Here is a 24,990-nt window from a genome sequence, read left to right as displayed (position 1 = left end):
GCAGATGATTTAAACAGATTGTTGTAATGAGAGGAAACAGAGAGCTATTTTAAACGGGATTGATCTCAGCTGAGGGGTTAAGAACATAAGGCAACGCAGAATAAATAAGAAAAATGCTTTCGCCCATCTAACCTGTTCTTTAGACAGGGCATTTTACAGCCCACCATTTCATGAAATTATTGAATTGCTTCCTTAACGACAAAAGTAATTATATAAAACTCTAACATATTTCTCCATTCTTACATTTAACATCTCCACTATTAAACCGTAACTGGTTACGTTAAGCAGATGGCAGGTTCCTGGGGTGGAAATCCCCCCCCCCACGCCGGGTGGGAGAATCGCCAGGGTGCCGAGCGAGTCCCACCACGCTTCCCTGGCACCCGCACGCGATTCTCCCCCCCCCTCCCCCCAAACCGGCGCGGCCAGATTCACGGCTGGCCACTGGGAGAATCGCCGCTCGCCGTTTGTAACCGGCAAGCAGTGATTCTCCAGCCCGGATGGGCCGAGCGGCCGCCCAACACGACAGGTTCCCGCCAGCGCCGTCCACACCTGGTCGCTGCTGGCGGGAACAGCGCGGGAATGCTGGGGGGGGGGGGGGGGGGGGGCCTGTGGGAGGGGGAGGAGGGTTCTTGCACCGAGGCATGCCTCATGCCTCAGGGTAGCATGGTGGTTAGCATAAATGCTTCACAGCTCCAGGGTCCCAGGTTCGATTCCCGGCTGGGTCACTGTCTGTGTGGAGTCTGCACGTCCTCCCCGTGTGTGCGTGGGTTTCCTCCGGGTGCTCCGGTTTCCTCCCACAGTCCAAAGATGTGCGGGTTAGGTGGATTGGCCATGCTAAATTGCCCGTAGTGTCCTAATAAAAGTAAGGTTAAGGGGGGGTTGTTGGGTTACGGGTATAGGGTGGATACGTGGGTTTGAGTAGGGTGATCATGGCTCGGCACAACATCGAGGGCCGAAGGGCCTGCTCTGTGCTGTACTGTTCTATGTTCTATGTTCTAAAAGGGGTCTGGCCCGCGATTGGTGCCCACCGATCGGCCGGCTGGCCTCTCTGAAGGAAGACCTCCTTTCCTCCGCCGCCCCGCAAGATCCATCCGACATCTTCTTGCGGGGCGGCCACGGGGAGGACGGCAACCTGCGCATGCGCGAGTGACGTCATTTACGCGGCACCGGCTGTGTACTTTACGCGGCGCCGCTTTAACGCGGCGCCAAGGACCGGCGCGCATAAATGACGCGGTGCCGCTCCGAGCCCCCCGGCGGTGGGAGAATAGGGGGCTGGGAGTGGCCTCCGACACCGGACTGAAACACTCCGGTTTTCACTCCGGCGTCAGGACTTAGTCTCCCAATGGGAGAATTGCGCCCCTGATCTTTGAATGAGCTGAATTACTTTATGTCATTACTAATGGACTCATACATTCATTTTGCAGGACTGATTCAAGTTTGATCCTCCTCTAGCTCTTTAATTCTTAATTTCTAGAGAAGTGGCACAGCGGTTAGCACTGAGACTATGGCGCTGAGGACCCGGGTTTGAATCCTGGTCCTGGTCACTGTCCGTATGCAGTTTGCACATTCTCCCTGTGTCTAAGTGGGTTTCACCCCCACAACCCAAAGATGTGCAGGTTAGGCTGATTGGCCACGCTGAATTGCCGCTTAATTGGAAAAACAAATAATAACTGTGTACTCTAAATTTATTTTTTTTTAAATTGTAATTTCTTTTGATTAACCTGCATAGGAATCTGCACTTTCTCCCCGTGTCTGCGTGGGATTGCTCCAGGTGCTCCGGTTTCCTCCCACAGTCCAAAGATGTTAGGTGGATTGGCCATGATAAATTGCCGCTTAGTGTCCAAAAGATTAGGTGGGGTTTGTGGGTTACGGGGATAGGGCGGAGGCGTGGGCTTAAGTAGCGTGCTCTTTCCAAGGGCCGGTGCAGACTTGATGGGCCAAATGGCCTCCTTCTGCACTGTAAATTCTACCAAGTGTCCTTCATTGGTGTCACGTGAGAATTAGTCATGCACAACTTCAGAAAAGGGTATTCAGCCATTTAGCGTTTTTACAAACCAGGTTTTATAAAACTTTAATATCCATGTCTATCCTCTTTGACCTCCAGTTCACGTTCTCATCTCCTGCAAATACTATATGTGACAGGAGTGGATAATGCCTCTGAGGCTATATACCATGGCACACTCACACTTTGTGATTTGGCAGGATCAGAGTGTATCTTCAAAACAGAAGCTACTGGGCAAAGACTGCTCGAGGCAGCAGCCGTTAACAAGTCTCTGACTGCACTCCAACAAGTAAATGCATTTTGTACTTGCTAAAATGCTGTTGTAAGCTACCAACAACTTTTAGAAATGTTGCTTGCCTGATTTTGTGGTCTGGATTTGCTGTTCCAATCAAATATTCATAAACAAATTCAACTAGTTGAAATTTTGGAATCTGAATTGGAAATTCACTCCTATCAGGCTGAGCAGTTGCACTACAAGGTAAAGGGTTTGCGGAGGAAGATAAATATAGGGCTGAATCTTTAACCAGTGGTTGGGGACCAGACATTGGGGGCTTGTTCTGGATTCCAAATCCCATACAGCGTACTTTAAATATGTCCACCGCGATTTTCGAAGCTCCAGCCAATTAAAGACCAGAGAATGGGCTCGCTCTCCCCCTCCCCCCAGTGCTCAAAGATTGGCAGCTCCATAACTGAGGTTGGAGATGTGATGTGTGGCTGCAGGCAGCAAAGGACGAGTGAACGCGCAGTTATTTTTATTTTTTTTAATGTCACTGTTGGCTGGCAATGATCCTAGAAGGAGATTCTTGGTCCATTGTGCCCCCAGGCCCTTTCTGCCCTCTGCCCAGCGTGCCGGCCTGAACTTGGGAGCTGCCCACTTTTCACGAGGATGAGGTCTTAAAAGAACATTGAATCTAATTTGCCTAAATTGGATAACCGCTGTTTGCTGGCACGCGGACAATCTGCTGCGAGCGCACTCTCTCAAAATGACTTGGCATCAGGATTGTAGGGAGGGACCAGCACAAAGGCCAAAAGAACAATATTGTGTGCCCGCCCACCCTTTGATTCAGATCCTGCTCTTTCTAAAACACCAGCTCATAATTGCTGAATAAGTATATCATGTGTTTTGCCATTTTCTCAGATTAAATTAATTCCTCTCTTCGATGAAGATGGTATATTCACCCTCTGTTCTATAGCCTGGAATAAAACACGTCAAACCAGAAAAAAATAAAACGCTTGCCTTCTGTAATACACCACCCCCTGTCGATGGTTGCAATGATTAATCATGGCTCCTCAATTAAATTTGCTTTAGTTGTTGTTCCTGATGACTTGAAGATGAACTAACGAGTGTTGTAAGACCATTCTACAATGTTAATTATTATACTTTCCTTCCTCCATTTAAAGTCAGATATTTAAGACACCAAAATAAATCAAAATGCAAAATCCATTCTCCTATCGGCAAATCAGGATGTAGGCTTGGACACTGAAGTCATTTACACCAATTGTATCTATCTATATATATATATATATATATATGCAGCTTTCCTTTACCTGTATCTTTCTGGAAAATAACATCAGAGCTTTTTGACGATAAATTCTAGCCATATTTTATTTTGCCCTAAAAAGAGAAAGATAGTGTTAAAATGTTTTGCAACTAATTTGATTCTGTTCCTTCTTATATTGTAGGTTCTTATAGCCTTGCAGAATAATGCACTCCATGTGCCATATAGAAACTCCAAGCTCACGTATCTACTTCAGTCAGCTCTTAGCAGAGATGCCAAGGTAATGCTTCATTTGGGGGTGCTTCGTTGTTTATTGAATAATGACTCATTAATAGGCCATTGTTCCTTTGAACAATGTTGAAAAGACACTGCAGAGTGATTAGGGAATAAATTATTTAGTGCAGCTGCTCGCATGTCCCTCCACTTTGTTTCTGGGCCAGCTTCAGTAATAAATAATGAATTTACTACTCTTGGATCTGGTTATATATCAGATTGAGGTGGTAAGACGGGCAGGAGATGATGCTGCAATCTGATTAGGCTGACCGCAAATCAAATGGTGGCCTTTGTCATTTTGCAGATGATTGGTGATGAAATCTCAACATTACCAGCTTCAACATCAAGTCGCGGAGTTTCGGGAATGGTAAGTAGGGGGTAATAGAACATAGAACAGTACAGCACAGAACAGGCCCTTCGGCCCTCAATGTTGTGCCGAGCAATGATCCCCCTACTCAAACCCACGTATCCACCCTATACCCGTACCCCAACAACCCCCCCCCTTAACCTTACTTTTATTAGGACACCACGGGCAATTTAGCATTGCCAATCCACCTAACCCACACATCTTTGGACTGTGGGAGGAAACCGGAGCACCCGGAGGAAACCCACGCACACAGGGGGAGGACGTGCAGACTCCACACAGACAGTGACCCAGCCAGGAATCGAACCTGGGACCCTGGTGCTGTGAAGCATTTATGCTAACCACCATGCTACCCTGCTGCCCCAAATGCCTCCTCATTATATGTAATCACTTTTAACTCAGATCCTACGGGAAACTGTTGATACATTCTGCATAATGTCTCTTATTACTGGGCTTAAGCAAACGATCTTTGTAAAGCTGAAGTAATATTTAGCTAGAACGTGCGGGAAACAGTGTAAGGCCAGTACTCTGTTTTGTAACACTGGTTGTGCTGTGTACATGATATATCCCAATTAGACTGTCTGAATCCTTTTAATCTGAGTTCCACTGTCACAGCAATAAGACTGCCCGAAACAAAGTCACTATGCATTGTGAACATAATGTACTGTACTTCCTTGAGCACTGTGTGGTATTTGACATATCACTCACAACATTCTCGTCTCCTTTGTGCTCCAATGCAGCCAACAACAATTTTTCTTGTTTTTCTGCCATTTCCAGTGCAAATGAATCCAACCTTTTCCCTCACTCACGCTCACCTACTTCCTCAAACCTTCTCTCAACCCCGCCTGCCTCAGCGATTTCAACAGGTCAATGGTTAGTTTCCATATATTTGTTGACGATATCCAACTCTACTTCCCCTCATTCCCTCGATTTACAAGGATCATTTTTGTGCGTGTTACCAGCTTGCCGGTCTGATATAGAGATTAGCCTGAATTTCCTTCCGGCTGAACACTGGCAAGACTAAACCGCCAGCAAAAGCTTCAACTCGGTCACCAGCTGTTTGTTTAGGCTTTTTATAGGGTATGTGGAACATTCCTTGTTCCAGGCCTATCCGGGCCCCCTGCCACAACTCCTTTACCGATACATTGATGACTATTTTGGTTCCGCGTCATGCTCTCGCCTGGACCTGGAAAAATTCATCAACTTCGCTTCCAGTTTCCACCCCTCCATCACTTTCACCTGGTCCATCTCAGACACTTCCCTTCCCTTCCTTGATCTTTCTGTCTCCATTTCCGGCAATAAACTATCCACTAATATCCACTACAAGCCCACTGACTCCCACAGCTATCTGGACTACAGCTCTTCACACCCTGCACCCTGTAAGGACTCCATCCCTTTCTCTCAACTCCTTCGCCTCCGTCACATTTGTTCCGACGATGCCACTTTCCAAAATGGTGCTTCGAAAATGTGTTCCTTCTTCCTCAACCGTGATTTCCCACCTACAGTTGTGGACAGGGCCCTCAACAGTGTGCGGTCCATCTCCCGTGCCACTACCCTCGCCCCCTCCACTCCCTTCCAGAACAAGGATATAGACCCCTTGTTCTCACATTTCATCCCACCAGCCTCCGTATGTAAAGTATAATCCTCCGTCATTTTCGCCAACTCCAGCGTGATGCCACCACCAAACACATCTTCCCTTCACTCCCTCTCTCCCTCTGGCAGCATTCCGCAGAGACCGTTCCCTCCGAGACAATCTAGTCCACTCCCCCACCATACCCAGTACCTCTCCCATCATCCATGGCACCTTCCCATGCAATTGCAGAAGGTGTAACACCTGCCCCTTTACCTCTTCCATGCTTAACATTCCAGGCCCAAAACACTCATTCCAGTGTTTCACTTGCATCTCTTTCAATTTGGTCTACTGCATTCGCTGCTCCCAATGTGGTCACCTCTATATCGGAGAGACCAAACGCAGACTGGGTGATCGCTTTGCTGAGCATCTTCGGTCTGTGCGCATTCAGGATCCTGACCTTCCTGTTGCTTGCCATTTTAACACAAGACCCTGCTCCCATGCCCACATGTCTGTCCTTGGCCTGCTGCAATGTTCCAGGGAAGCGCAACGCAAACTGGAGGAACAACATCTCATCTTCCGGTTAGGCACGCTACAGCCTTCCGGCCTGAACATCGAATTCAACAACTTCAGGTGATCAGCCCCACCTCGACCCATTTGTTTTCATTTCATTTTAACTGTCTTTTACCATTTCTTTTTTTCTTAATATACATTTAATCCCCCCCCCCCAATCTTATCCACCTTTCCTGCACCTTTCTCCTCTTTGCTTCCCCCTTCCCCTCCCCCCACACCCACAGTTCATCCTCTGATGTTAGTTTCTCTGCTGTTTGACCTTTCACATCTTTTGTTCTCTCTGGGGACTGCCATTAACACTCTTTCACATTGGTATCTGTGGCCATTAGCACCCGGTTACCATGGGTTGCTGTGGCTATGACTCATCTTTCATTCTCACTCCACTCCACATTCTCTGTCTGTTAGCTTTGACAAAGAGTCATCGGACTCGAAACGTGAGCTCTTTTCTCTCCCCACAGATGCTGCCAGACTTGCTGAGATTTTCCAGCATTTTCCCTTTCGTTTCAGATTCCAGCATCCGCAGTAAGTTGCTTTTATTGAGCATTCCAATCTTGACCCTATATTGGAGGGAAGGTCATTAATGAAGCTATTGGGGATGGTTAGCATTACTCTGAGCAGCAATGTTCTGGGGCTGAGATGAACAATCACAACCACCTCCCTTTATGCTAGTGTTGTATCTGTAAAACCTCAGATACTTTAACCAGTGCATTAATCAAAAGTTTCACCCAGGTGCCCTTATTTGCGAGATGAACAAAGGACCAAAACAGGGTCACGGTTTAACACAATATTCTCGCTCAACAAAGAATGACTCAGACTCACAGCGTTTTACCCACACCTAGTGAAGGAGACTGGGAAGGCTACCATCACTTGCTGTGGATGTCTTCTCTGGGTCCCGTCTTTTTGCGATGGTTATGCCTGGAGGAGTCCCAGGTTATCGCCGAGGATCTATTCTGATGTTCTTTTGTTCTTCCTGATCTGCTAACATTGCGTCCTTGTCCCATCCAGACCCCAACTCATTAACGGGAAAGACAGGATACTCCTGTTCACACAGGATGCTTCAATCAGGACCCATTGCCCACTGAAACAGGAAGGTAAAAGCAAATTACTGCGGATGCTGGAATCTGAAACAAAAACAGAAAACACTGGACGATCGCTGCAGGTCTGACAGCGTCTGTGGAGAGAGAGAGAAGGGAGCTAACGTTTCGAGTTTGGATGACTCTTGGCCAAAGCTCTGGCCTTATATTGGAGGGAAGGACAAAGAGGTTTGACAAAGAGTCATCCAGACTCAAAACCTTCGCTCCCTTTGCTTTCCACAGATGCTGGCAGACCTGTTGAGATTGTCCAGTATTTTGTGCTTTTCTCCTCTGAAACATCCTCGTCTGACCAGCCATCAGCTCATTATGGAGTCTGACGGCTTCTTTTGTCTGTCCTTCATCCTGCTGCAAAGTTGATTACCTGTGTCTGGAAGTTTGTTGCATATTCATAGCCTGGTCTTGTTCTTTTGTGTAAATGTGAGTGGGTAATCACCAAGTCCATATAGCAATAACGAGTTTGTGTTGATGGGCAGTATCAATTCCAGCCAGCGCGTCATGTGATAATTCCTGCTCCTGACCATTGTGCCTTGCCAGCCTAACCACACCAGGCTTGGTGCCAACCATTCTTCTTAAATGTTTTTGGTCACTTCTTCCACTATTGCTTAAGAATTTCCTCCTCCACCAATATCCCTGCGACATTTGGAATGTTACAGGAATCTGTCAGCGATTGCAGCCACAACTGCAATTCGGAGCAGGGCGTGAGCAGCATCGCCAGTGGCTGTGGAGGTGACTGCGGCCATGAACATTTATGCTTCTACTTCCTTCCAGGCTGCAACTGGAAATATTTGCAACGTCTCGTTTTGCCATCTATTGTTGCATGCAGGAGACCTTGATTAGTACTGGCTACGTTTAATTTCCTCTTGCCAAAGAGCAGCAGCCAGGGAGAGAACACGGTTTCACAAAGGTCGCAAGCTTCTCGCTGATACTGAGTACCACATTGCTTTGTGGGCGCCGCATATCAGCTGTACGACATTGGAAGAGATTCCACTCCCTAACTCGCGTGCAATCATAGGCAACAAATCATACAGCTAAATGCCTAATATCCTGGCAGTGCTCAGGATGTCTTCATTCTGCGGAAGTGACTGTTCCGGCTGCATTTAGGCCACCGTGACCTGGTCGCCTCATTATCGGAAGGAGGTGGATGCTTTGGAAAGGGTACACGGGAGATTTACCAGGATGCTGCCTGGACTGGAGGGCATGTCTTATGAAGAAAGATTGAGGGAGCTAGGGATTTTCACACTGAAGAAGGAAGAGATGCGACTTGATAGAGGTGAACAAGGTGATGAGAGGCATGGATAGAGTGGATAGCCAGAGACTTTTCTCCAGGGTGGAAATGGCTGTCACAAGAGGACATCATTTTAAGGTGATTGGAGGAAGGTACAGGGGAGATGTCAGAGGTAGGTTCTTTACACAGAGAGTGGTGGGTGTGTGGAATGCACTGCCAGCAGAGGTGGTGGAGTCTGAGTTATTAGGGACATTTAAGCGACTCTTAGACAGGCACATGGACAGCAGTAAATTGAAGGGGTGTGGGTTAGGTTGATCTTAGATTAGGATAAATAGTTGGCACAACATCGTGGGCTGAGGGGCCTGTATTGTGCTTTGCTGTTCTATGTTCTATGACAAAACAAAGGCTGGTCATTGGATAACAACGGCTGACACTGACATGACTTCAACGTGCTAACCATGCATGTGGACAGCATCCACTCACAGATGACACTGGGTAGGGCCTGGTGGTGTGAGCTTTGGCAGAGGAGGGAGATGATAACTTGAGTGTGAAATTGGACAATTGCCCCACATTTGTTCAACGTGAGGAGAGCATCATGGCAGCATCATGCAGCCGGCTCATTCTCATGTTTGTAGACTGCAGCTAGTGTAAATCAGACTAATGAGTGATCGCATGAGCTTGGGAAAGTTAGCCTGCACCTCTGTTAGCGAACGTGCACTGGTGGCTGGAGCAGCAAGTGAATGTCTTTGTACCAGCCACTTTGGCTTGGAAAAAGACAGGACGGTGGGACAACGTAGCAGAGAGCATGTTCCAAGGATCTTGAACCCTGGAGGCCTTCGAGGAAGAAGTGCTGTATCCATAGGGGTACAAAGAGACGCAGCCAGTCAAACAGACTAAAGTCAATGGGATCAGATTATTGAGGCAGTCAATGGCAGGAACCAAGCCACAAGGACCTGAACACATTGCCAGATGATTTTGATTCCCTTATACAAATGGTCAAGGTCATGGAATGCATCTTCACGTGCCGTAGCCCATCAACTGAATTTCTAGTCTCACACACTGCTCAATATATCACAGCCCTCACTAACTGCCAAACAATTTCCATCTGGAATCTTACTTAATGTACATAGCTGCACCTCACCCTCACATACTTAGCACTGCTGCAAAGCACCCACATTTCACAAGCTGTACACAGTCAGCTATTGAACCAGATTATTCCAAATAGAATGCATAGCACTCACGAAGACACTTACCTCTCCCTTGCAGCTTAAGGCGGTATACAATCTCACACCAGTAGGAACCAATCGGAGGGAGATAGGCCTGTCTGATTTGGAGCATTGGCGCCATTTTTGTCATCAATCATTTCTTGGAATTAATTGTTTGTTTGATACCTCACTTAACATCTGTTGCATCATCAAATCACTTGGATCAAAATGATGTAGCAACATTTAAACTTGTAGACAGTTGCCGTCAAATTGATTGATTTGATTTATTGTCACATGTACCGAAGTACAGTGAAAAGTATTTTTCCGCGGCCAAGGGAACATACACAGTACGAACACAATAGGCAAAAAGAATAATCGACAAAGTACATTGACAAATGGTACATCGACAAATAGTTATTGGTTACAGTGTAGAACAAGGGGCCAAACAAAGCAAATACATAAGCAAGAGCAGCATAGGGCATCGTGAATAGTATTCTTACATTGCGCAGGTGAATGGGAAATATCGTGCCAGATTCAAAGAAAACATTTCTCGTGTAAAGTTACAGGCTTATCCATTTTCTTTGACTATTTGTTGGCGACTGAAGTTTTTTATTTTTACATTTCAGGTTTGTATTTTTCTGAATATTAGTCCAAATGTCCGGAATTTGGATGGAACGTGGAGTACACTTCAGCTTGGCGCCTCAGTTGGACAAATGAGTCTTGGAAAAAACGCCCGGCATGTAACTTCTAAAACTAGCAACTGAGGTGATTTACTGAGCTTTGCAGCGGACCCGAGATTTTGTTTTATTTTTTCAAATAAATTTAGAGTACCCAATTCTTTTTTTGTCCCAATTAAAGGGCAATTTAGCGTGGCCAATTCACCAACCTGCACATCGTTTTGGGTTGTAGGGGTGAGACCCACGCAGATACGGGGAGAATGTGCAAACTCCACACGGACAGTGACCCGGGGCCGGGATCGAACCCGGGTCCTCATGCCGTGAGGGAGCAGTGCCGACCACTGCGCTACCGTGCCGGCCTGCAGCAGACCCGAGATGAATGAAATGCTTCAAAATGTTTGATAAAATGTATTTTCATTCATATAAAGCTTTCTGTAAAGGAATGACGCAAGTTACATGACAAAACCTTGCCATTTAATTTCAAAAATTATGACTTCAAATGCCACAGGGCAGCAAAGTGAAGACAGTCCTGCCGGTTATAACTGAGAGGCAATGTGTATTTGCAAAACAAGCACTGGCATTGGAAATTCAGTAAACAAGCAGCATTTCCACTCATTGGAAATGGTCTAGTTTTAGGGCAGCAAGGTGGCGCAGTGATTAGAGCTGCTGCCTCACGGCACCGAGGACCCAGGTTCAATACCCATTTTGTCCATGTGGAGTTTGTACATTCTCCCCGTGTCTGCGTGGGTCTCACCCCCACAACCCAAAAGATGAGCAGGACAGGTAAATTGGCCGTGCTAAATTGCTCCTTAATTGGACAAAAAGAATGGGGTACTCTAAATTTACTTGTAAAAAGTAGATGTCGAGTTTCATTGGATAGACTGGGACTTTTTTCCCTGGAACATGGGAGACTTAAGGGTGATCTTATAGAGGTCTATAAAATAATGAGGGGCATGGATAAGGTAGATAGTCAACATCTTTTCCCAAAGGTAGGGGAGTCTAAAACTAGGTTTAAGGTGAGTGGGGAGAGATACAAAAGGGTCCAGAGGGGCAATAAGTTTACACAGCGGGTGGTGAGTATCTGGAACGGGCTGCCAGAGGCAGTAGTGGAGGCAGGTATAATTTTGTCTTTTAAAAAACATTTAGACCAGTTATATGGGAAAGATGGGTGTAGAGGGATATGGGACAAATGCGGGCAATTGAGACTAGCTTAGTGGTAAAAACTGGGTGGCATGGACAAGTTGGGTCAATCATGCTGTAAACCTCTTCACATTTTAACCACTTTACAAAGAGCAGAATAAAGATCGGGACATACACATGGGACAAAGGTCAAGCCTTTAAATATCTCAAACAAACTTTAATGAAGTTAAAAACTTTTTTTTATTCATTTAAAAATCTATGTTCTTGTAATCATGGAATGGAAGGAATGACGCACTAGATTTCTAAAATTAGCTTTCCAGGGTCAGCAATAAAGGAATAATTAGTACACCATTAAAAACTCAGTTACACTTATTCAACAAGGCACAATATTTTTATTTGTTTTTACGGTGGGAATAATTTGTAAAATGTCGAAGTATATGTCAAATCACTGATTTCTGTGATGTTTGTACCTGCTAGGGCTGCAAAAGTACAACCCCTGGAGAAGTAAGTTATTACTGGCAAGTGCGAGATTTCTGTATTTCACTGCAGGCGGCAGCTAGCAGCTGCTGCAGGTTTCATAGAATAATGGCGGTGACCTCTGACAGTTTTATCGCCATTACAATTGCAAAATCTGGACCATTATTTTGCTTCTTCAAGTCATAGGAAAATAGTGCACTTGATGTATTCCTGTTATCTGATTCAGTTATGTGTAAATGCAGATTACTTTGTGAATATTTTAGCATAACTGCATATTCACCTTTGATGCTCAGCGGCATTTTAATTTTTCGACTCCCAGCAGATCCAGGAGCCTTCACACTCTCGCCAATCTAAACATTTTTTTCTTCTCTGACAAAACGAACCTTGTAGCAAACTGTTTTACTTCAGTCCGGAGTGACAAGGGTCAAGAATAAGCGGCCACAATATCAATTCTGTTTTGGAAGCTGAAGCCACAATGAAACAAATGGCCCACTGAGTCAACTTTCATACAAACATATGGAAATGGCGGATAAGAACAGATAGTCCATGCAGGCAACCTCATATACTCTCAGTTACATGATCTCCTTCAATTCTCTCCCTGCCAGCCCCTCGACCTCCACAGTGAAATCTACGCACCAGCAGCCACATGGTCTTCTAAGTCTGTTAAAAGGAAGGGAGGAGAGACATTAGGCTAATTCAGGGGACAAAAATCTGGGAAAGACTGCTTTGATCCCTGACTACGGTTGGAATATTTATAATGTAAGGAGTGTAAAGGGTTAACGAGATGATGTTCATGTGTTCATAGATGGCAGTACTGAGTAGTCTTATAAAAGGCTGCGTCTCAAACCATTCTGGGAGAAGGTTTAGGAGAAGGACAGTAAGATATTGAGATAGAGTGTTGTATTAGATAGACATTACAGATTACTGTAGCATAGATTTAATGCTGTTGTTTTATTATCTATTACTTAGTAGAGTGTGCAAACCATTTAAAGTAGTGCAAATAAACTAGCTTTATTTTAAATACATATTTTGATGTTCTTTGTCAACACTACGACTTTTAGTTATCTTGGAGAACTATACAAGGAACATCACAACGATCAAATGAATTATTAGGCGGTTGCCGTGTCAAGCAATTAGTGATCAATGTCCCACCCAACTTTTATACACTGTGATATCAGCCACAGCTAAACTCACTCAGTCCCCTTTAGGATATCTACAGTGAATCAATTCTCGCTGCATGAGCCAGCATTTTACTGTAGAGGCTGACGACAATCTGTGAAAACAAAACCCTCCTGACATCTAACCAAGTTCCAGACTCAAATAATTTACACCAATGCCCCTTGATTCACCCAACCTAGCTGATTCACATAGTTCATTCACTTACCTCCAGATTAGAGAGTCCAGTCTTTTTATTATCAAATCCCAATCAAATGCTTTCCTAATCTATGAGATAAGAGCCTTTAAGTCAGATATCAAGCTAGGGCACCCTTTTACAGGGCCTACCCTGTCAAGCATTTGAGAATTAGAATGATTAACCAAGTTGGGTCACAGATTTGACCAGCAAGTTCCTCGATATTTCTTTTGCCAACTTCCTGAGTTACTTTCGCTGTAGCACTAGAGGTCAGGTTTATGCCCTGTCGCAGACACTTGATCTAGTCAGGAGGCACTAAAATAAATCTGTGCTACTTTCTAAAGTGCTTCCATTTGAAAAGTTCCTGATGTTCTACTTAAGACGTGGGGAGAAAGTAGAGTTGAGAAGATTCAGTATTCCCATTTAGCGCACTCAAATCTGTTGTATGTTTCTCCTGCTCCAAACCAAAGTCCTCAACTGCTTGTAGAATTAATCATTTCCTAGTCAAACACTACAACTGAGTTAGTATTTATTGCACTAGGTGGCAGTCTATTCCATAAATTAATGACTGATCACAAATTTTAGTCCTCCAGTTTAGTTCATACCACATTCGTGCTTTTGCACAGAATATATGACTGATTCTTTTCAATTTAAAACTCAAGCTGCATCTCCCTCCCTTAATTTTCTAACTGAGAAAAGCTGAGGACAGTTCTGGTTTTGTATTCCGATAAGTTTTATTTTGATGTATTGTAATAACGAAGCACCATTTCTGCAGTGTATCTTTTCCTCTCTGCTACATGTACTAAATAATAATATATTTTGTTTTGGATAATGTTAAAGCTATTACAAATGCGCAATAAAGGAAGTTGAACAATTGATGAGTTCACAACCGTTGCTTAATGCGATGCAATTGATTTTTTTTGAACACTACGACTTGCAATTTATATAGTTGCCATCACTGTAAGGGCCCTCCCTGTTGATTCCCTTGTCTCCCCTTTCATTTTTTTGCCATCATTTTGATCCATGGATGCTTAAAGAACATATGTCATTAAGTTGAGCAGAGGAAGTGAGGAACTCAAATGTTACAACATAATACACAGTGCTAGCCTTCGGACAGCAGAACTCAGACTTTCTGGCACCCTAGAGATCAGTGGGACTTGGTTTGATTGGTTAGCTGGTAGCCAATGAATTGGCCAAGAGGCCGTATTCTGCCCGGTAACAGGCGGTGATTGGATCCTACCCAAGTGGGATGATTTTTCAGAGACCTAAAGAAAGTAGAGTCGGGTCCTGGACACTCAGAGGAAAGGAGCTGCTCTGTCTTTCAATCTGACTCTCGGTTTCTCTAGAAAAGCAGCATAGCTGCTATATTTCTGAAACTGCAGAGACCTGAATGAATCTACAGTGCAAATCATTACAGAGTGAAAGCAGAAAATGAAAGCCCAGATTGCAGGAAGGTGTGCTAGGATTGGATTGGATTGGATTTGTTTATTGTCACGTGTACCGAGGTACAGTGAAAAGTATTTTTCTGTGAGCAGATCAACGGATCATTAAGTACTTAGAACATAGAACATAGAACAGTACAGCACAGAACAGGCCCTTCGGCCCTCGATGTTGTGCCGAGCAATGATCACCCTACTTAAACCCACGTAACCCGTATACCCGTAACCCAACAATCCCCCCATTAACCTTACACTACGGGCAATTTAGCATGGCCAATCCACCTAACCCGCACATCGTTGGACTGTGGGAGGAAACCGGAGCACCCGGAGGAAACCCACGCACACACGGGGAGGACGTGCAGACTCCACACAGACAGTGACCCAGCCGGGAATCGAACCTGGGACCCTGGAGCTGTGAAGCATTGATGCTAACCACCATGCTACCGTGAGGCCTACTTGGGAAGAAAAGGGAATAAAAGAAAATACATAATAAGGCAACACAATGTAACGAGATAACACCGGCATCGGATGAAGCATACAGGGGCGTAGTGTTAATGAGGTCAGTCCACAAGAGGGTAGTTTAGGAGTCTGGTAACAGCGGGGAAGAAGCTGTTTTTGAGTCTGTTCGTGCGTGTTCTCAGACTTTTGTATCTCCTCACCCTTGGAAGAAGTTGGAAGAGTGAGTAAGCCTTGTGGGAGGGATCTTTGATTATGCTGCCCGCTTTCCCCAGGCAGCGGGAGGTGTACATGGAGTCAATGGATGGGAGGCAGGTTTGTGTGATGGACTCGGCTGTGATCACAACTCTCAAGTTCCTTGCGGTCTTTGGCCGAGCAGTTGCCAGATAGGATGCTTTCTATGGTGCATCTGTAAAAGTTGGTACGGGTTAATGTGGTCTTGCCGAATTTCCTTAGTTTCCTGAGGAAGTATAGGCACTGTTGTGCTTTCTTGGTGGTAATGTCAACGTGGGTGGACCAGGACAGAGTTTTGGAGATGTGTACCCCTAGGAATTTGAAACTGCTAATCATCTCCACCTCGGCACCGTTGATGCTGACAGGGGTGTGTACAGTCCTTTGCTGTCTGAAGTCAATGACCAGCTCTTTAATTTTGCTGGCATTGAGGGATAGATTGTTGTCGCTGCACCACTCCACTAGGTTCTCAATCTCCCTCCTGTATTCTGACTCGTCATTATTTGAGCTCCAACCCACTATGATCGTATCGTCAGCAAACTTGTAGATGGATTTGGAGCCATAAATTTTGCCACGCAGTCGTGTGTGTACAGGCGTATAGTAAGGGGGCTAAGTACACAGCCTTGCGGGGATTGAGTTTAGGAGGAACTTCTTCACCCAAAGGGTTGTGAATCTATGGAATTCCTTGCCCAGTGAAGCAGTAGAGGCTCCTTCATTAAATGTTTTTAAGATAAAGATAGTTTTTTGAAGAATAAAGGGATTAAGGGTTATGGTGTTCGGTCCGGAAAGTGACTATTGTTGAGGAGGTGTTGTTCGGGGAGGCTGGTACGGGAATGGAACCGTGCAGCTGGCCTGCGTTGGTCAGCTTTAAAAGCCAGCAATTTAGCCCAGTGCGCTAAACCAGCCCCTATGCTCTAGGGATGAGTGTAGAGCCAGGGAGATGGTGTCTGATGTGGACCGATTGCTATGGTATGCGACTTGCAGTGGATTAAGGCGTTCTGGGAGTATGGAGGTGATGCGCCTCATGACCAACCTGTCGAAGCACTTCATTACGACTGAAGTCAGGGCCACTGGACAGTAGTCATTGAGGCACTTTGCCTGGTTCTTCTATGGCACCGGTATGATGGTGGTCTTCTTGAAGCAGGTGGGGACCTCGGAGCGGTGTAGGGACAGGTTAAAGATGTCCGCGAACACATCTGCCAGCTGCTCCACGCAGGCTCTTAGTGCACGACCAGGGATCCCGTCCGGACTGGTCACCTTCTGAGGGTTCACTTTCAGGTAGGTCGATCTGACTTTGGAAGCTGTGATGGTGGGTATGGGTGTGTCCTGGGCTGCTGGGGCACTCGACAGCGGATTGTTGGTTACCTGCTCAAACCGAGCATAGAATGCAGTGAGTTCACCGGGGAGGGGTGCGCTGCTGCTGGAGATACAATCTGAAACAAAGACTCTTATCCTTTTTATTTATTGATTTACACCTGCCGTGTTTGTTTGTCTGTCTTGTGTGTGTGAGGGTGGGGACAAATTAAAGAGGGAGGATTATAGTTAACCTGTTACATTTGTTGCATATTTAATTATAGTTTTTGTTATTAATTGTTATTAATTTACAAACCTGGTGACTTTAGTTATTGGGCAGCTTTGTGTGTTCTTCAATAAATATTTATTAATTTTTATCATGTTGTGACTTCGGGTCCAATGGGGCTGGAATTGACCACACACTAGCCCAGGGGGTCGTAACATCATTGTCATATTAACATGCCCAAGGTACTTCCTTGGAGCATTATCAAACCAAACCACATGAGGAGATTTTGAAACAATCAAGGTCGTTTTAAGGGGCGAGCATTTTAAAGGAGAGACGCAGAGAGGTTTAGGGAGGAGATTCCAGCGCCTCGAAAGAGGCAGCTTGAAGGCGTGGCTGTCAATAAAAAAAAGCAGATCAAAATTGGGCAAGTGCAAGAGGCCAGAATTGGAGGAGATCTCCAAAGGTTATAGAGAAAGGGCAGTACCAGACAATGAGAGCATTTGAAAACAGGTGAGAATTTTTAAATTGAGGAATTGTTTAATCGGCAACTAAAATAGGTCAGCAAGCACAAAAGCGATGGGCAAATAGGACTCAGTCCAAGTTATATGAGCAGCATATGTATAACTATTTAAAACAATAGTGAAACTGACTTAAAAAATGTTAGTCCCCTCTTCCAACACAAAACAGGGAATGGTTTGAGAGATTACAAATATCATAATGAAATGAATGTCACAAGTTGGCTTCAATGAAGTTACTGTTAAAAGCCCCTAGTTGCCACATTCCGGCGCCTGTTCGGGCAAGCTTGTACGGGAATTGAACCATGCTGCTGGCCTGCCTTGGTCTGCTTTAAAAGCCAGCTATTTAGCTCTGGGCTAAACCAGCCCCTCACTAAATCAGCCCCTAATTATCGAGCTGTACAGTATTACTCAGAATAATAATCTTCAGTGTCACAAGTAGGCTTACATTAATACTGCAATGAAGTTACTGTGAAAATCCCCTAGTCACGACAATCCAGCGCCTGTTCAGGTACATAGGGAGAATTCAGACTGTCCAAACTACCTAATAGTACATCTTTCGGGACTTGTGGGAGGAAACCGGAGCACCCGGAGGAAAACCACGCAGACACAAGGATAATGTACAGACTCCGCACAGACAGTGACCCAAGCCGGGGATTGAACCTGGGACCCTGGTGCTGTGAAGCCACAGTGCTAACCACTGTGCTGCCCGCAATACTGTGGTAAGGAGCAGTAAAGTGACAAATAGACACGTTCTTCAATTTTACTAGTATCTGTACTTAATTTCAATAACATGTTTCATCATGTGGCACAATAAAGCATATCGTTGGTGGGAAGATCTTTTTCGGGGAGTCCGATGATCATGTACAGAGTGCAAAACTGCCACTCTGTGCTTTTACAAATAAGCTGCTGAAAACAATGAATATGGTTTTTTCTTCGACTATTTTTCAACTATTAAAAGAATTGTGTAAAGTTCTGGCTTCCGCACGTCATTGCACACAGAAACTTGGAATTTTACACTCCGCTGAGGTGGGGGGGGCAGGGCCTCAGGCAGGAAGACTGGCCTTTCCACAATTAAGGCTGATAAGCAGCCACTTAAGAGCCCTTCCGGCCCAGCCTTGATTTTCTGGTTGGCAGGCGTTTGATAAATCAGGGTGGGAAACAGAAAAAGTTCATATCCTCGATCTTCCACCGGAAGCCTCCGTTCTGAATGGAGATGCCCTCCTCACACAGGCTGGGTAACTCATCCTCCCTGGTCTATTCCCCAAGAACCCAATTTCTCCCTCGCAACCCGCTAGGATTATCCTGCCGTCCCTGGGATATCACACGCCATTACACCAGTGCCCTGCATTTCGTCCCAGGCACAGCACTGCACTTTCTGGGATTACGAGGAAGTAAAGAATTCCCCCGTGCATTACCCTTATCAACCCTGTTACCTCATCAAATAACTCAAATGTCGGTTTTTAAAAAATATATTTTATTTAAATTTTCAACATTTTTACAACACGCAAATCCAATCCCAATGTTGCCGTCTCCCCAAAATGTAATACAAACAAACCCAGCACACTGGGCTAAATCGCTGGCTTTGAAAGCAGACCAAGGCAGGCCAGCAGCGCGGGTTCAATTCCCATACCAGCCTCCCCGAACAGGCGCCGGAATGTGGCGACTAGGGGCTTTTCACAGTAACTTCATTTGAAGCCTACTCGTGACAATAAGCGATTTTCATTTAATTTCATTATTTCATTCACCTTCTTCAGATACAAGAACTCCATTAACTCCCCCAGCCACGCAGCGGGGAGAGAGAGGCTGACACTCCACAAGCGCCAGGGTCCCGGGTTCGATTCCCGGCCTGGGTCTGTGTGGAATTTGCACGTTCTACCGTTGTCTGCGTGGGTTTGCTCCGGCTACTGCGGTCTCCTCCCACAAGTCCCGAAAGGCATGCTGTTAGGTGAATTGGACATTCTGAATTCTCCCTCTGTGTACCCAAACAGGCGCCGGAATGTGGTGACTAGGGGCTTTTCACAGTAACTTCATTGCAGTATTAATGTAATCCTACTTGTGTGACAAAACAGATTATTATTATTAACAGAATCCGCCTGTGAGCAATCAATGAGTCAAAAGCTAAAACATCTGCTCCCGCACCTGTCTGCAGCTCCAGCAGGTCTGACACCCGGAATATGGCCTCCAGGGGACCCGTCTCCAAGTCTACGTGCAGGACTCGAACATGGTGCTAAAAAGCTATCCTCAAAATTTCTCCAACTTCGGGCAGGACCAGAACATAGGGACATGGTTGACTGAGCCCCTCTCACACTGCTCAAGCTAACCTCCGCTCCCTCAAACAGCCAGCTCATCCTCACCTTCATTAAGTGCGCCCTGAGCACCACTTTCAATTGAATCAACCCCAGCCTTGCAAACGAGGTTGAGGTGTTAACCTGATGCAGAACTTCACACCATAGTATTATCTCCAACCCCAGCCCTAACTCCTCCTTCCACTTGGCCTTAATCCCTTCCATGGACTTCCTGTCTCCACCATAATCATGCTGTAGATCGCCAAAACAACACCATTCTCCAGCCCCACACCGACAGCACATCCTCCAACGAGGAGGACGGTACCACCGGAAGGTTTCTTGCAAAAGTCCACACCTGCATGTACTGGAAACCCTTCTCCTGCTGGAGCCCATTCTTCACCCCCAACTCCTCCAAGCTTGCGAACCGCCCCTACAAAAACAAATCTTTCATCTCTTTCACCCCCTTCTCCTCATGTCCCCAGAACCTCTCATGCATTCTCACTGGCTCAAACCCATGATTCCCTCTTATCAGCATCACCCTTGAAATGCCCTCAACTTGAAGTGTTGTTGGAATTGGCTCCAAATCTTCAGTGTGTCCACCACCTCAGGACTATCCAAGTACTTCTCCAGGGCGAACGGTAGCAGCGCCATTGCCAGTGCCCTCAAACCCCAACCCTTTGCAAGGACCTGCCTTCACCAGCATCCACAAAGCCTCTGTCTCTCTACTCCGGACCCGCACCTTCTCCGCATTCACCGCGCAGTAATAGCGTAGCGAATTTCGAAGGGCCAAACCCCCCCCCGACTGCCACCTCCTTTGGAGAACCGCTTTCTTTATCCTGGCTAGCTTCCTTGCCCGCACAAATGACAAGACTAACTTGTCCACACTTGAAAGAATGACTGGCAAAAAGACCGGCAGACGTTGGAACAGAAACAAGAACCTTGGCAGAATGTTCATTTCTATTGCATGCACCTGGTCTGACAGCGATAAGGGGAGACCACCCCATCGCACCAAGTCCTCCTTCACTCTCTCCACCAGGTTTGTGAAAGTAAGCATGAAATGAAATGAAAAATGAACTGAAAATCGCTTATTCTCACAAGTGGGCTTCAAATGAAGTTACTGTGAAAAGCCGCGAGTCGCCACATTCCAGCGCCTGTTCGAAGAGGCTGGTACGGGAATTGAACCCGCACTGCTGGTCTGCTTTCAAAGCCAGCGATTTAGCCCTGTGCTAAACCAACCCCTCAAAGTATACAAAGTCCCACGCCACCTGCACCCCCAAATACCTAAAATGAGTTGTCGCTACCCAGAATGGCAACCCTCCCACTCCCACACCTGGAGAAAACACCACACAATATTCGCTCTTCCCTAAATTTAACTTATACCCCAAAAACACCTCAGCAACCCTATTATGTCCCTCAGCGACAAGCCCGGGTCTGAGATATACAGCAGTAAATCGTCCAGGTACAGAGACACCTGATGCTCCACTGCGCCAACCCCCCCCCCCCCCCCCCTCCATTATCTCCTTCCATCCCATCCCCTCAGCACAATGGCCAAGGGCTCAATTGCCAGCGCAAAGAGAAGGGAGAACATGGGGCATCCCTGCCTCGTTTCCCAAAATAATGGAATTCATATCGTCCATGCATATGCTGTCGGATTGTTAGATAACAATTTCACCCATGCCATAAACTTAGGCCCAAGCCCAAACTTCTCCTGCACCGCAAAGAAATAACTCCCACTCTGTCAAACGCCTTCTCTGGATCTAATGCCACCACCGCCACCTCCAGTTCCCTTCCATCTGCTGGGGAAAGAACCACGTGCAGCAGCCGCCACACTGGATTGGATTGGATTGGATTTGTTTATTGTCACATGTACCGAGGTACAATGAAAAGTATTTTTCTGCGAGCAGCTCAACAGATCATTAAGTACATGGGAAGAAAAGGGAATAAAAGAAAATACATAATAGGACAACACAAGGTATACAATGCAACTACATAAGCACTGGCATCAGGTGAAGCATACAGGAACATAGAACACTACAGCACAGAACAGGCCCTTCGGCCCTCGATGTTGTGCCGAGCAATGATCACCCTACTCAAACCCACGTATCCACCCTATACCCGTAACCCAACAACCCCCCCCCCCACCTTACTTTTTAGGACACTACGGGCAATTTAGCATGGCCAATCCACCTAACCCGCACATCTTTGGACTGTGGGAGGAAACTGGAGCACCCGGAGGAAACCCACGCACACACAGGGAGGACGTGCAGACTCCGCACAGACAGTGACCCAGCCAGGAACCGAACCTGGGACCCTGGAGCTGTGAAGCATTTATGCTAACCATCATGCTACCCCTAGGGTGTAGTACAGGGTGTAGTATGAATGAGGTCAGTCCATAAGAGGGTCATTTAGGAGTCTGGTAACAGCGGGGAAGAAGCTGTTTTTGAGTCTGCGCGTGCATGTTCTCAGACTTCTGTATTTCCTGCCCGATGGAAGAAGTTGGAAGAGTGAGTAAGCCGGGTGGGAGGGGTCTTTTATCATGCTGCCCGCATTCCCCAGGCTGCGGGAGATGTAATTGGAGTCACTGGATGGGAGGCAGGTTCGTGTGATAGACTGGACGGTGTTCACGACTCTCTGAAGTTTCTTGCGGTCCTGGGCTGAGCAGTTGCCATACCAGGCTGTGATGCAGCCAGATAGAATGCTTTCTATGGTGCATCTCTAAAAGTTGGTAAGGGTTAATGTGGACATGCCAAATTTCCTTAGTTTCCTGAGGAAGTATCGGCGCTGTTGTGCTTTCTTGGTGGTAGCGTCGACGTGGGTGGACCGTAAAGATTTTGAAACTGCTAACCATCTCCACCTTGGCCCCGTTGATGCTGACAGGGGTGTACAGTACTTTGCTGGCATTGAGGGAGAGATTGTTGTCGCTGCACCACTCCACTAGGTTCTTAATCTCCCTCCTGTATTCTGACTCGTCGTTATTCGAGATTCAGCCCACTATGGTCGTATCGTCAGCAAACCTGTAGATGGAGTTGGAACCAAATTTTGCCACGCAGTCGTGTGTGTACATGGAGTAGAGTAGGGGGCTAAGTATGCGGCTTTGCGGGGCCCTGGTATTGAGGACTATTGTGGAGGAGGTGCTGTTCATTCTTACTGATTGAGGTCTGTTGGTCAGAAAATCGAGGATCCAGTTGCAGAGTGGGGAGCCAAGTCCCAGGATTTGGAGCTTTGATATGAGCTTGGCTGGGATTATGGTGTTGAAGGCGGAGCTGTAGTCAATAAATAGGAGTCTGCTGTAGGAGTCCTTGTTGTCGAGATGCTCTGGGGATGAGTGTAGGGCCAGGGAAATGGCGTAGACTGTGAACCGGTTGCAGCGGTATGCGAATTGCAGTGGATCAAGGCGTTCTAGGAGTATGGAGGTGATGCGCTTCATGATCAACCTCTCAAAGCACTTCATTACAACTGAAGTCAGGGCCACCGGACGGTAGTCATTGAGGCACGTTGCCTGGTTCTTCTTTGGCACCGGTATGATGGTGGTCTTCTTGAAGCAGGTGGGTACCTCGGAGTGGAGTAGGGACAGGTTAAAGATGTCCGCGAACACCTCTGCCAGCTGGTCCGCGCAGGCTCTGAGTGCACGATCAGGGATCCCGTCCGGGCCTGTCGCCTTCCGAGGGTTCTTTTTCAGGAAGGCCGATCTGACTTCGGAAGCTGTAATGGTGGGTATGGGCGAGTTATGGGCTGCTGGGCACTCGACAGCGGATTGTTGGATACCTGCTCAAACCGAGCATAGAATGCATTGAGTTCATTGGGGAGGGCTGCGCTGCTGCCGGAGATACTGCTCGGCTTCGCTTTGTAGCCCGTTATGTTGTTTAGTCCTTGCCACAATCGCCGAGAGTCTGTCTGTGACTCTAGCTTGGTTTGATATTCTCTCTTAGCATCTCGGATGGCTTTGCGGAGTTCATACCTGGATTTCTTGTGCAGGTCAGGGTCGTCTGTCTTGAACGCCTCCGATCTGTCCTTCAGCAGGGAGTCAAACTTGCGATTGAGCCATGGTTTCTGGTTGGGGAACGTACGTACTGCTTTGTTTGGACGCAGTCATCCACACATTTGCTGATGTGAACTCATGTGGAAGATAGTATGGGTGGCACTTTGCGGTCAGGTATTCCAGGTCCGGGGAGCAGTAGGTCACCAGGGTCGCCACATCCAAGCACCAGGAGGAGTTGATGAACAGGCAAACTCCTCCACCCTTCACTTTGCCTGATGACGCAATGCGGTCCGCCCGGTGAATTGAGAAGCCTTCAAGTTGTATGGCACAGTCCGGTGAGGCAGGGGTGAGCCATGCCTCTGTGAAACAGAGCACACAGCAGTCTCTTACTTCCCTCTGTGAGGTAAGTCTGGCGTTAAGTTCATCCAGCTTGTTTTCAATCGCTTGGACGTTTGCCATGAGTATGCTGGGGAGAGGGGTCTTGAAACCTCGTTGCTTCAGTCTAACCTACAGACCACTGCGTTTCCCTCACTTCCTCAGTCGGCGGCTGTGGCTGGATGATCCTGGGATCCGATGGGAGAAGTCTGATCTTGAGGAAGGTAGGTGGTTGTGTCTGGCAGGGTCCAGGGAGCTGTCAGGGACCAGGGCACTGGTTACGTTTCCGGGTCACGTCTGGCAGGGTCCTGGTTGAGGTAAACTACAAGCCATGACAACATCCTGGTTGTTGTAAAGACTTGCACTCCAGAACGAACTACAGCATTAGCAAAACTATTCCAGTGCAGCTACAACAATGGCATGTACCCAAAGTGGAAAATTGCCCCAGAAGGCAGAGGAGCAGAATTAGACTATTCGGCCTATCAAGTCTGCTCTGCCATTCAGTCATGGTTGATATGTTTCTCATCTCCATTCTCCTGTCTTCTCCCCATAACCCCAATCTGCTTATTATTCAAGAACCTATCTATCTCTGACTTAAAGACAATCAGCGACTTGGCCCCCACAGCTTTCTGCGGCAAAGTGTTCCACAGATTTGAAGGATTGTGCCTTTAGTCTGAAGCTGTGTCCTCGGGTTCCCGTTTCTCCTACCAGTGGAGACATCCCCTCTATGTTCACTCA

At 46.6% G+C, this 24,990-nt stretch overlaps 1 protein-coding gene across 1 annotated transcript in view; it reads left to right on the top strand.

Moving 5' to 3' along the window:
• The window catches only part of LOC119955275 (kinesin-like protein KIFC3), a 48,662-nt gene extending 37,993 nt beyond the window's left edge, over nt 1-10,669 (top strand). Inside the window, exons 12-14 of the mRNA XM_038781346.1 lie at nt 2,105-2,291; nt 3,686-3,781; nt 10,432-10,669. Coding sequence (XP_038637274.1) covers nt 2,105-2,291; nt 3,686-3,781; nt 10,432-10,569 — 421 coding nt within the window. The 3' untranslated portion in view covers nt 10,570-10,669. The remainder of the gene's footprint in view (nt 1-2,104; nt 2,292-3,685; nt 3,782-10,431) is intronic.
• The last annotated feature ends 14,321 nt before the right edge of the window (nt 10,670-24,990 follow it).

The sequence above is a fragment of the Scyliorhinus canicula genome, chromosome 20, assembly GCF_902713615.1.
Source record: "Scyliorhinus canicula chromosome 20, sScyCan1.1, whole genome shotgun sequence".
NCBI classification, from domain to species: domain Eukaryota; kingdom Metazoa; phylum Chordata; class Chondrichthyes; order Carcharhiniformes; family Scyliorhinidae; genus Scyliorhinus; species Scyliorhinus canicula.
This window is presented reverse-complemented; position numbering and strand designations above follow the sequence as displayed.